The 13,257-nt window shown below is 40.9% G+C and overlaps 2 protein-coding genes across 14 annotated transcripts in view; one reads left to right on the forward strand and one right to left on the reverse strand.

Annotated features, from left to right (window-relative positions):
* The window catches only part of TBC1D19 (TBC1 domain family member 19), a 146,329-nt gene that overhangs the window by 53,290 nt on the left and 79,782 nt on the right, over window positions 1-13,257 (reverse strand). For all 4 annotated transcript variants that reach the window (XM_058722902.1, XM_058722905.1, XM_058722904.1 and 1 more), the window contains one exon: window positions 10,109-10,171. In XM_058722902.1, coding sequence (XP_058578885.1) covers window positions 10,109-10,171 — 63 coding nt within the window. The remainder of the gene's footprint in view (window positions 1-10,108; window positions 10,172-13,257) is intronic.
* LOC131507723 (small ubiquitin-related modifier 2-like) overlaps window positions 1-13,257 on the forward strand; it is a 44,577-nt gene that overhangs the window by 5,409 nt on the left and 25,911 nt on the right. For 2 of the 10 annotated variants that reach the window (XM_058722907.1, XM_058722906.1), the window contains exon 3: window positions 1,872-2,325. The exons of 4 other annotated variants lie outside the window; for them this stretch is intronic. In XM_058722907.1, coding sequence (XP_058578890.1) covers window positions 1,917-2,204 — 288 coding nt within the window. In that variant the 5' untranslated portion in view covers window positions 1,872-1,916 and the 3' untranslated portion in view covers window positions 2,205-2,325. Of the gene's footprint in view, window positions 1-1,794; window positions 2,326-4,196; window positions 4,280-9,399; window positions 9,540-13,257 lie in introns of those variants that run through there. 4 more of the 10 variants (XR_009259651.1, XR_009259650.1, XR_009259652.1 and 1 more) reach the window with 4 other exon arrangements.

Raw genomic sequence — 13,257 nt, forward strand, 5'->3', positions numbered from 1 at the left:
ATGGGGTGAAATGCTTTATCCAGGATTTATGGTCTCTAACCCTTATACTATACTGACTCCAGTTCCTCCGGATACAAACTAGTTTATGATCTTAGATTTAAAGGGTGCTTTCTTCTGCACACGAGAACACCCTGACTCCAATCTTTTTGTTTCCACATGGACTACCCCTGATACTTGTGAGATTTCCCAGTTGACCTGGACAGGGCTGCCTCAGGGCTTCTGAGACAGCCCGAATTTGTTGGGAGCACTTTAAAAAGGGAACTAGGGGATTTACAACTGATTAATGGAAAGTTGCTTCCACGTGTGGATGATACATTGACTGCCAGCCCAACAGGAGGATTCTGACGAAAACACAATCCTCACCTTTAACTTTTTAGGACAGCGTGGGTACAGAGTGTCTCCCCAGAAAGCCCAGGCTTCTAAGGAGAAGGTCCAACATGCGGGCTACATTCTCACTCCAGAGGCACAGACATGGATGAGCCCAGGACAGAAAAACGGCCATACTGTATATTTGAGTACCTCAAACCAAAAGGCAGTTAAGAGCCTTCTTAGGCATGGTAGCTTTTTGTTGCATTTGGATTCCCGGGGATGGCCTTATGGCCAAACTCCTTTATAGAGTATTACAAGGAAGTGAGTTAGAACCCCTGGAAGGGAATGATGACTGCCACCAAGGCTTCAAAGGTCTGAAGAAAAAAAAAATGCTGAGCCCTGCTCCTATCTTGGGGCTCCCAAACCTGGGAAAGCCCTTCACCTTACGTGTGTGAGAAAGGAGAGGAAGAGCCTTGGGCGTCCTAACTCCTCACTCAAAACTCAGACCTGTTGCTAGACCAGTGGCTTATTTCCCCAAACAGTTAGATCTGGTAGCAGAAAGCTGGCCAGGATGTTTATGAGCAGTGGCTGTGACTGCCCCACTAGCTGGAGAAGCTAGCAACTTTATGCTAGGACAACATCTGGATGTCATGATCCCACATCAAGTCCAAGGGGTTTCAGAGGTCAGGACATGAATGGTTATGAGGAGGGAGATTTTTGAGGTACCAAGCCCTCCTCTTTGACATCCCTGATGTAACTAACCCTCAGGTTGTGTCAAGGTTTCAACCTAGTTACTCTATTACCCGATGAAGGCAAGCAGGGGCTTCCAATCTATACCTGTGTGGATATTACAGAACAAGTGTATTCAAGCCAGCCTCATTTAAAGAACAAAACTTTGTCCAACCCAGAGGCTGAATGGCCTCCAGACAGAAGGAGCTTTATGCATGAGGGAACCAGAAAAACCAGGTAGGCTATTATCAGCCGATAGGGTATGACCGAGGCAAAAGACTTCAGCACAAAAGCCCAAGCTAATTGCTTTAACCCGAGCGCTACAACTACATAAAGAGTTAAGTATATATACTGCTTCTAAATATGGCTTCTTAATACTTCATGCTCATGCAGCCATCTGCAAAGAACGGGGACTATTAAATTCAAAAGGCTCCCCTATAAAACACAAAGAGAAAATGTTTAACATGATTAGGGGCTATACGGCTTCGTTAGGAGATGGCAGCTGTGTACTGTAAAGGACACCAAACAGACCAAACCACGATGAGTAAAGGAAACAATTTTGCGGATAGACTAGCAAGAGTGGCGGCAAGGAAGGAAGAGCTTGCTACACGGGTCTTAGCTCTAATTCCAGAAAACTCCTCTGCAAGAAATAAGCCCAAACTATACTCCCTCTGAGGCTCAGTGCGCCTCACAGAGGGATCTGAAATGGATTCAAAGGGAAGGTATATATTGAATAACATGTATGTACTCCCCAAGGCATCGCAATGGAAAATAATTAAGCCTTCTTCCGCCACTCCCGGTGCTGCTTGTGTGCTCGCTCGGTGTGGACACAGTACCTCTTTGGGGAAGCGGCAGCTGAGGGGACGCCGGCGCTCTCCATGGCCAACGAAAAGCCCAAGCAAGAAGTCACGACTAAGAACAATGATCATATTAATTTGAAGGTGGCAGGGCAGGATGGTTCTATGGTGTACTTTAAGATTAAGAGGCATACGCTACTCAGTAAACTGATGAAAGCCTACTGTGAACGGCAGGGTTTGCCAATGAGGCAGGTCAGGTTCCGATTCGATGGGCACCCGATCAAGGAAACGGACACACCTGCACAGCTGGAAATGGAGGACGAAGACACAATTGATGTGTTCCAGCAGCAGACAGGAGGTGGCTACTAAACGGGGATCCTGCCACTTTACTCTAGAACTCGGTTCCTCCAGACCAAGATAGGCTCAATTAGAAAACCACAATTCGGTTCTACCACATCATGACTACTACAGTACAGCTTTCTCTGTTCCTTCATTTTCCCTTCCCCGTTCCTTTATTGTGCATAGAGCAACTGTGTATGTGCACAACCACATTGCATTTGTTTTCAACTAAATGGTCAATGGTACGTTTTGACTGACATCAAGTGGGGAAAAATACTGGTTCCGTGAAAATATCCCTTTTCTCCATTAGTAGCATGCTCCTTCAGCTCTTATCTTTATATTCGAGTAAGTTGTTTTGCTCTCGTGGCTTAACAAAAAAAGAACAACATAAAAATCTTTGCTCATGATCGTGCGATCGAAGACTTTTAATGCCCTTTGTGATTGTGAAGGCAGTGATAATTTTATAACTTTTTTGTATGTAGGTATTACATGTAGGGCAATCTGTCTCTAAGTAGGGATAAACTACTCTAAAAGAAATGGATCCCAGGAGCGCCTAGGTGGCTCAGTGGGTTGAGCTTCCGACTTCGGCTCAGGGCATGATCTCACGGTCCGTAAGTTCAAGCCCCACATCGGGCTCTTTGGTGACAGCTCGGAGCCTGGAGCCTGTTTCGGGTTCTGTGTCTCCCTCTCTCTGACCCTCCCCTGTTCATGCCCTGTCTCTCTGTGTCTCAAAAATAAACACTAAAAAAAATTTTTTTTAAAGAAATGGATCCTAGATAGTTTTCCCTTCAAGTCAAGGCATCTTGTTGTTTAAATAAACTTCTTGTTTAAAATGAAAAAAAAAAAAAAGAATTAAGCAAGTACATGACTCCACCCACTTTGGTGGAGACACTATGGAAAATCTATTGCATCAAGTATTCAGAGGAAACAATATAACCAAGACTATAAGAAAAGTACCAGAGAATGTGAGATTTGTGTCAAAAATGACCCAAGGTCCAATCCTATGCCATTCCTCTTGATTAAGCCATTTGAACATACAAACACTTACCCTGGGGAAGACTGGCAAATTGACTTCACTCAAATGCCACCCTATCTGGGATATAAGTATCTGTTGGTTTATGTGAGTACATTTACAGGGTGGGTAGAGGCCTTCCCTGTAGGATAGAAAGAGCTTTAGAGGTTTCTAAGACCTTTTTGAAGAGGTGTCTGCGTGGCTCAGTCGGTTAAGTGACTTCAGTTCGGGTCGTGATCTCATAGTTCGTGAGTTTGAGCCCTGCATCGGGCTCTCTGCTGTCAGCACAGAGCCTGCTTCAGATCCTCTGCCTCCCTCTCTCTGCCCCTCCCCAGCTTGCGCTCTCTCTCTCTCAAAACTAAACAAATATTTAAAAAAAAAAAAGACCTCATTAAAGGAAGTCATACCTAGGTTCGGACTTCTCCAGAATCTGCAAAGTGATAATGGCCCCTCTTTTGCTGCTAAAATAACACAACAATTATCAGTGACTCTAGGGATCTGCTATCAACTCCACGCCTCACGTAGGCCTCAATCCTCAGGAAAAGTGGACAAAACGAACCATATCCTTAAACGAACTCAGGCAAAACTCTGTCAACGAACTCGTGAAACATGGTAACAGATGTTACTGATGCTTTGCTAAGTGGTTCCAAGGAGGAGTCTTAAATTGGGCCCCTTTAAATTAAAATATGGAAGACCTTTTCTCACTGCAGCTCTATGGTTTGCTGAGGAAACCAACCAAATTTTAAAATATATTAGTAGTCTGGGTAAAGTACTAGTCTCTCCAAAAGCATGGAAATAAAATACTTCCATATCCCACTGAAGACAAGCAATCTGTGCCAATACTAGCAGGAAGGTACCATTCAAAACAAGGAAAAGGGGGTCAACTGAAGATCAGCTCGAACCACGGTGGGAAGGGCCCTGTCAAGTTTGACTCAGCACCCCCACAGCAGTAGAGTCAAACTATCTCCAGCTGGGTTCACTTGTCCAGAATCAAACCTATCTCTCCTGAGTCTTTACAGGAGCCAACTTTGATACCGCTTCCAAGGGAAGAAGGAGACACATATGCCTGTGAGTCTGTCAACGATTTAAAATATCTTTTCAAGAATATACCTGCTGCAGTGTCTACCTGAAGCTCCTAGCACCTACCCATTCCTGAGAACCCGAGGAAAAACCCCAAGTTGCTGCTCTGAAGGACCAATAAGTAAGGCTCGATGAAGCTTTTAAAATCTTTCACTTTTCTGAGTTTACTCTTTCCGTATCTAGCTCTAGGGAAATTAAACGGCCCCAATTTATTTTTGCAATGGGCTCAAAACTATGCTGATAATTTACAGAAAAGTTCCTGCTGGATTTGTGGCCTCCTCCCTTTATCCAGCACCTCAGGCCTCCCTTGGTGGGTTTCTCCTTTGCAAGGCACAGACTGGCATTACTTATGCCAATACATAGAAGATATGGTTTTCAGCCCAAATACGAGCATATATAGTGACATCTCGATCACTAACAGAAAGGTTTCTTATTGGCCTATGGTAAATTCCACCTGGAATTCTCCAGGCCATGAAAGACCTTTTTCCTACACCCAGACTGCCAAAATCATGAATGAATACGCCAACGCTAATATTGAAAATAAACAAGGATTGTGGGGAACAATTAAGCCTAACAATATGAGATATACTGATGATGGTTATTTTCAAGTATGGGATGAATTTATGTGGCTTACTCCTACCATAGGTCACTTAAATCAGAGAGCTCTTTTGTGTTGGGAGCAAAGAAACCATACCTATGATACCTGGCCTAACAGTACCCGTGAATTAGGATGGCTCTCCCAAAGAGACTGTACCCATACCATTGTTTTACAAGCAACCGATTGGTTTGCCACTGACTGGTTCAGACGGCCAAGCATCAGGTGGTTGGCGCCTAATGGAACTCAGTGGCTGTGTGGCGCAAATTTGTGGCCCTGGCTACCTCCTGGATGGATAGGGCGCTGTACCCTGGGCTTTCCCTGGATGCAAGGGAGTTGGCATAAAGAAATACCGAAGCCTGCAAATTATCCCTATCTGCTTCATCGCTGGACACGGTCAGTCTTCCACTGGTATGATCACCTGTTAAGTATTTTTGTGCCTCAACTGGGAATAGAAGACATAATATGGCATGTAGAGGCCCTCACAAACTATACCACAAAAGCCCTTAATGATTCTATGCGGGGACTGTCGCTGTTAAATTCTGAAGTTACATTAATGAGAAAGGCTGTATTACAAAATAGGATGGCCTTAGACATACTCACAGCAGCTCAGGGAGGAACCTGTGCTATCGTTAAAACTGAATGCTGCGTATACATCCCAGATAGCTCAGCTAACATATCCGACGTTTTGGCTGACATGCGCACCCAAATTGAAGCAATGTCTGACGCCTCTGGTTCCCTCAATGATTGGATTTCTTCCTGGTCTAGTGGAGGTATATGGGCTTGGTGGAAAAAACTTCTTTTACTAGCAATAGCAGGAGTTATGCTAGCGTTTTTTCTCTGCTGTGGGGGCTACTGTTGTTGCATGGTCTGCACGAATATGTCAGAAAAATTATCAGAACGGGTGCTCTTTAGGAGCCATTTTATTCCCAGGTTGAAGCCTCACGTACACCTTTGACAATCTACAACTAGGGGCCCTTCATTTAACTGGGATTTTTATACCTCCCAGGAGGTAGGGTCTTCGATCCCTTTCAGCCTGAAGAAGCTACAGAAGACGAGACCTTCACCCTTCAACACCCCTTAAGAATAAGGAGGATAAAAATCCCATAGCAGGCAATGAGACAGGGAAACTGAAGGGATAGCATGAGAAAAAAGTTGATTTTCTTTTTCATTTTGCTTCTTCTCGGGCTTCTGTTCTTGCTAGGACCTGCCCTGCCTTAACGTATGTCCTCCTTGTAAGGCACAGAGTTAATGATTTCTTTGGAGTCTTCTAGCACAATACATAACATCTAAGGAGTGACCAGGCGAGGCCATTATGTGCATATGCCAGACCACTGTCACTGAACACCTTGATGCCAAGACCCCCCCGGCTCCATGGAATAAGTGATTTATGCTGGTCGCCTAGACCCTGTCTTCGTTCTGACCGGTTTGGGGATGCCTGAGAAGACATGTGCACCAGATCCCAGTCGTCAATAAAAACCCAAGGCCCCAAGCAAAGACTCCCTCTTTTCCTTTCTGAGTCTCGCAGACACTCCATGTGTATCTGCTCTCTCTCTCTCCCTTCAATAAACTCTGCTTTCACCTCCTGCTGGCTTGTGTTTGATTTCCATCCTGTGTGAAGCCAGGGACCCTCTTGGCCTATCCTGTGGGACCCCTTCTGGGTCCTCAGGCCCAGGCTGCCTGCATTAATATGAACTTATACATAAAAAAATCCTGAAGACTCCACCAAACACCTTCTAGCGCTAACTAATCAACCAATTCAGTAAAGTTGCAGGAAACAGAAACCGACATAGAGAAAACAGTTGCATTTCTATACGCTAGGAACAAAGCATCTGAAAACAATAAGGAAAACAATCCCATTTACAATAATATCCAAAACAATAAAATACTAAAGAATAAATTTAACCAAGTGGATGAAAGATCTGTACACTGATAAGATTTTGATGAACGAAACTGCAGAAGACACAAATGAAAAAATACCCCTAATTCGTCAGAAGAAATAACATTGTTAAAATGTCCATATTACCAAAAGCCATCTATAGATTCAATGTCATCCCTGTCAAAATTCCAATGGCATTTTTTACAGAAATAGAAAAACCAATCCTAAAACTAGTATAGAATAGCCAAAGCAATCTTGAGAAAGAACAACAAAGCTGGAGGCATTACATTTCCTGATTTCAAACTATACTTCAAAGCTACAATAATTAAAACCATATGGTACTGGCATAAAAACAGACACATAGGCCAATGGAACGGAATCAAGAGCACAGAAGTAGATCCCTATATATTTGACAAGGGAGCCAAGAATATTCAATGCAGAAAGGTTAGTACTTCAAAAATTGGTGCTGGGAAACCAGATAATCACAATGCAGAATGAAATTGGACCCTACCTTATGTCACTCACAAAAGTGAACTTAAAATGGATGAAAGACTTAAATTTAAGACTTGAACCATAAAACTCAAAGAAGAAACATGGAGGGGCATCTGGGTGTCCCCGTTGGATAAGCGTCTGACTTCAGCTCAGGTCATGATCTCACGGTTTGTGAGTTCGAGCCCCGAACTGGGCTCTGCACTAACAGCGTGGAGCCTGCTTGGGATTCTCTCTCTCTTCCTCTCTCTCTGCCCCTCCCCTGCTCACTCTCACTCTCTCTCTCAAAAATAAAGAAACTTAAAAAATACATATATGGAGAAAATCTCCTTGACATTGGTCGTGGCAGTGATTTCCTGGATATGATGCCAAAAGCACAAGGAACAAAAGGAAAAATAAATGAGACTCCATCAGAGCTGAGTTTGCTTACTTATTTGTTTACTGACTTGGTTGGAATATTTTATTGACGCTTATTTCTCTCCAGTGTGCAACCTCTGATGTATCTTAGAGGGCACAGTCTTGCGTGGACAGTCACTCCTCGATGACACAGGTTTTAGCACGGTTCTCCTTAATGGTCTTTCTCTGACCCCTCTGCTAAGCTTCCTGCCCCTGTTGGTATCACAACCACATGTTAGGCTCTACCGATTGACAGGTGATTGCTCTATTGTTTTTAACAACATCCTGAGGCATAAATTGTACCAGTCTGATCCCATTGAATTTTGAATCCTTTACAGAAGTCATTTTTGAGGCCAGTCTTTGAAACATGTTTCAACCCCAGCAAGACTTTTCTTAGCTGTCTCTTTCTCTGTTTCTCTGGTAAACAAGGTGGCTTCTGGCTCGTATGAAGTTAATTGCCTCCTCTTAATCGCCTATCATTAAAATCTCCATTGTTTTAGAGAACCCCATCAGGCTTGCACTTTCCCATGTTGCATTTTTTTTTAATGTGAGAGAGAGAGAGAGAGAGAGAGAGAGAGAGAGAGAGAGAGAGAGACCGTCCCCCCAGTAACCTCTGGTTGGGGACAGGAATGTCTGGTGTTCTCAGCTTGCCTCTCCCAGTGAGGAACTGCCACTCCATGAGCAAACCGGGGCGAGGGCAGTGGGGACCCAGTATATTCAGCCTGTTGAGAGCAGGTAGCGTATTTGGAGCCGAGGCCTGCCTGAGAGTGGAGGCTAGGTGGAAGAAGGGAGCCTCTGACTTCTTGCCAGCAATATTCTGGAAGTTCGCATCTGCAACAAAGAGCTAAAGGATATGAGAAAAACTGGCCACCTACACTTTCTGTAGAGACACTGTAGCCCTTGACTGGAAGTTAGAGGGGAAGGTAACCCCATCTTCTAGGTCACGCTCAGATGAACTGAAGCTTCTGTCACGTTGATCTGGGGGCAAGGGGAGGCAGAGAGCATGTCATGGCTCAAGTGATAGAGATGGTTCTTACTGGGATTTAGTAGCCTTTCTTGAATCTTTTTTTTTTTTCTGACTTGATGTATTACCTTAGGACTGTCTTCAGATACCTTAAATCTTTTTTAAAACATTTGTTTATTTTGAGACAGAGAGAGAGAATGAGCAGGGGAGGGACAGGGAGAGAGAGAATCCTGAGCAGGCTCCACACTGTCAGCGCAGACGCAGGCTTGACCCCACAAACCGTGAGATCACGACCTGAGCCGAAATCAGGAGTAAGACACTTAACAGACGCCCCTAAATATTTTTGTTCCTAAGATAATTTTCACTAGTTAGGGTTTTTCTGCTGGCGATGGCTCCATGGAGCTCCTTATGCTGCCATTCCAAAAGTGATCATATCCACTCAATTTTCTTAAGGTTAGAGGTTGTCAGTAAAATAACACTAATATATAAACGAATCATTAACTTTACCTGTATATTTGAAATTTTACTGATTACTAACAATTAGGCACTGGGGTACATATCAGTCACATAAGTAAATAAATTCAGACTTTTGTGTTTTCTGAATTTTAATACCTATTTTTATATTAAAATGGAACTTTAGATCTTTATTTTTTATCACATATTTGAAATCATTAAAGTTCTCTTAAAATTATCTTTAGGTTATTACAAATATTAATTTTATAAATGAAGTCTTTGGATTTCAGTTCTGGGAATGAATACGTAATTAAAACTTAAGAAATTCTTATCTAACTCTATCTTTTTCTTAAACAGATGCACACTACCACCACTATCATCGACAGAAATCTGCTAATCCAAACAGCTGGAACTGATTTATATTTAAGCAAGCTGATATTACTATGTGAAAACTAGGTATCTTCTCCATGGCATTTATTTTGACACTCAAAATCAAATTATTAATATAGATGTGTGATCTTTAAAAAAAACAAAGAATATCATCTAGGCAATTCTATATCATGACTTCTTTTCTACCTATAATAAGATGTTTTAATTTCACTGGATATAAAAAAGACTTAGGTAAGGACCCGAACATCTACAACATCAGCATGTGAGGTGATCAAAGAGTAATCAAGACACTTCAAACTGACTTCAAAACATTTAATTATTTCTTCAGTACTTTTAACAGAAAAGTATCATGTAAAATGTTGTTTCCAAACACCGTGGGACGGCTTCAGCATGAATGTGACCCCTAGGTTAAGAATCTGTGCCTGTACCTGTCCTTGTGCTAGCAGATAGGACCAAAACAAACAGTCCACGTACTCACTTGAGAACTCTTACTCTCCCACCCAATCCCACATAAGAAAAAAAGCTAACCTGATTCTAAACTTACGACATTTGATAAAAAAAATGAACATGGCTTGGATTTTGGCAGAATTCAGCTAACAACAGAGAATTCGGCTAAAGTATGCTGAGTTAGAGCACTTAAAACAAGAACATTAGACGCTTTGATTTTTCAACTTACCTGATATAAATAGTCTTCAAATACAAAATAATAATCATCATTGCTTGCTGTCAACTTCACATCCTATAATTAAAGGTAGAGAGTCCTGAAAAGAACCTAAAGGTATAGGTCTATAGTACTATGATATAAATGCAATATCTAGAAACAATACTGCAATGATCTTACTTATGTATGATTATAAATGTCTCAATCAGATTTCATCATTGCTATAAATATACTTTATATGTACTTTATAAGTAATTTATACTAATATAAGTATACTTTATATACTTTATACATATACTAATATATGTGACACATTATTACACCTCAAATTGCTTACAACCTTTTAGGTTCCATTAGTAATTCCTTATTATTTATTTCAATATTTATCTTCTTTAAATCTAATATTTAATCTTATTTAAATCTAGTATTTAAGTGTCTTAACGTTGGAAAAACAGATACAATCATAACATCCAGAAGTAATCATAACAATCTGGCCGAAATTAGTTCCCAAATCATCCTCTACTGTTCAGGTTTACATTCTTGACATTCCCTTGAAATACCAAACATTTTCCACCCCTTTGTGATTATTCATTTGCAAGGTCATTGCATATTACCCACCAAACAAATGTTTATCTTCAAGAAGTCTATAGTCTTACCAGCAAGAATACACACACAGTAAAAATATGAGAACAGTTACAAAGAAATATTAAAGAAATCCAAGATAATATTGCTCAGTCTACAAATTTCTACCAGGCTGTTGAGCAAAGGATCCATTAAGGGAGGAGGAAATGGGTCATGGATGCCTCTGGAAGGCGTGAATGCGCTCTAAGTCTAGAAAAAGTTAATTATAAAGACACAAATTAAGAGGAAAGAAAGAGGCTAGTCTTCTAAGTCAGAAGACAACACGGGCAGAGGGGATGATATTGCCTCTAAGGGGGTGAGAATTAGTTCTCGGAAGCCAAAAAGTTTTACATATTATAATGGTTTATGGACCTCCAAAGCTTGTCTCTGTCCAACAAAATTTTATTCTTTGGTATTTAATTTTTTTATATTAGAGAAAAATTAATGTTTTCTCTTTAGGGAGTTGATGATGAAGAAAAGGTTGAGAAACACTGGTATAAACTGGTATAGTAAATGATGGAAAACTATAGACGGTGTGGCTACCACACAACTTTTGTGGGAAAAAAAATATAGTCCAGAGAGAACCATTTAATAATTTAGCTTAGGGAAGGTTTGATGATGTTCCAAATTTAGTGCTGCCTTGTTCCATTCATTCCTTTAACCACTAACATAATCTTACTTTATTTTCAGATAGATTAAAAATTAGTGTTTGCCATATGAAACTGTCACGAAATTTCAAATAATTATCTTAAATGCCCATTCCCTTAAAAGCTGACTTTAATAACATTTGGAGTTGCTCCAACGAGATCGGCAAAGCTCAACACATACAAGTCAGAACAACCAGAGACAGGTATCTTCCTAAAAATATTCATGCTGTGGACAGTCGGGATTGATTCTACCAAAACTTACATCCATTTCTCAGATACAAACTGTTTACCTCTTTTTCACAACAGATTTTCTTTACTGATTCAAACTGAAAACTCATGTTGGCAGCAAAGAGAATCCTTAGCTAGCGCTCCCTGATTTTCTGAACTTCTTCCCTTTTAGGGCTTCTTTCATTTGAATAGAAAAGAGGTTGAAAGGTCTTAAAGCCCAAAAGATCTCTAACGCTGTTGCTAAAATAATCCCCTGAGCTTGACTCTTTGACCTTAAACTTAACAATAGTACCTGTGATCCAAATCTACGTAAAACTTCTGAGAGAGTCAAGACTTTGCTTCCTGTAGAGAATAGTGATTTAAAAAGTATGGTTGTAAAGTCAGATCACCTCCATTCAAATCTTGGCTTTGCTACTTAATATGGGAATTTAATTAATGTCCCTAATCTTTCTTCACTTCCTTCATCTATAGAATAGTAAAATAACACTACTTCCTATTTTGCTATAACGTGTGTCAACATGTGGCTGGCGGGTAAGGAAATGCTGTCTGTTACAACATGGAAATTGTGGTGGTTCACATGCAACTTTTCTTTTAACAGGGGAGCCAGGATGGCAAGTGTAAATTACAGCCTTCAGCAAGAAAGGAAAAATGCCTTCAGCTCAGTTGCTGTACAGCCATGAGCCCTCATGATCGTATTTCCAGAAAATTCAAAACGAATGATTATACGAGGGGATCCCTCTGCAGAGAGCCATACCCCTGGCCCTGCACGTCCCTTAGCTGCTAGACTCCCTCTTGTGCCCACCTTAACAGCAGCCCCGGGGCCCAGCACACCACTTCCATCTGCATTAGTTTAGCATTTCTACTTTATTATATTTGTACATTTTCAATAGCTTCTGTAGGAGCAGCCTGTCTGAGTTGTCTAATGCATCTTCCAAACTAGCAGTAATTGTTTTTGTTAGTACTCTGGTTACAGAGTTGCAAAATTACCTCAATCCTATTTTTCCCATAAGCTCTATTATCTTTAATGCATGATTTTACAGAATGTAAGGCTTTTTCCCCGGGGCCGGGGGGGAATGCATTTATCTATAAATGATACCCAAGTGCTGGTATCTGCTACTGTTAAGGGTAGTTTTTAGGATCCTAAACAATTCACATAAAGAGTTTGGAACACTGTAAGGCACATAGTAAACAGTCATTAAATGCTAGTAGTTACTATTTTTATTAACCTTGGTCACGTTCCACCCACAAAAATCTTCAGATACTCCATGTGTAACTTTCTCTCCCCCATTTCTGAGAGATGAACTAATATGCCCTCCTTCTCTATCTTACAAGTTCTAAATTAAAAATATACAAGACTTTTAAATAGTCCAATTATTAATCCAGAATCAGTCATATCCTATATCATGCTTATACCATCAACATCTCAACCCTCAACTCGGTATCAGACGCTTGGACACACAAACTCAGTGTATCCCTATCATGAACTTGAGATATGCTTAACCACATGTCTAGAAACTACAAAATATTAAAAATGAAAAATGACTTCAATACAAGAGAATAAACAAGTAGGCCCTAAAGAATCATGATAAATAAGATAAAAATATCAGTCTGATTTTGACTCTGAAAAATATACTCTGATTTTCCTTTCAGTTGCATTTTTATTTGGTG

This window comes from Neofelis nebulosa, chromosome 3, assembly GCF_028018385.1.
Source record: "Neofelis nebulosa isolate mNeoNeb1 chromosome 3, mNeoNeb1.pri, whole genome shotgun sequence".
In the NCBI taxonomy this organism is placed as follows: domain Eukaryota; kingdom Metazoa; phylum Chordata; class Mammalia; order Carnivora; family Felidae; genus Neofelis; species Neofelis nebulosa.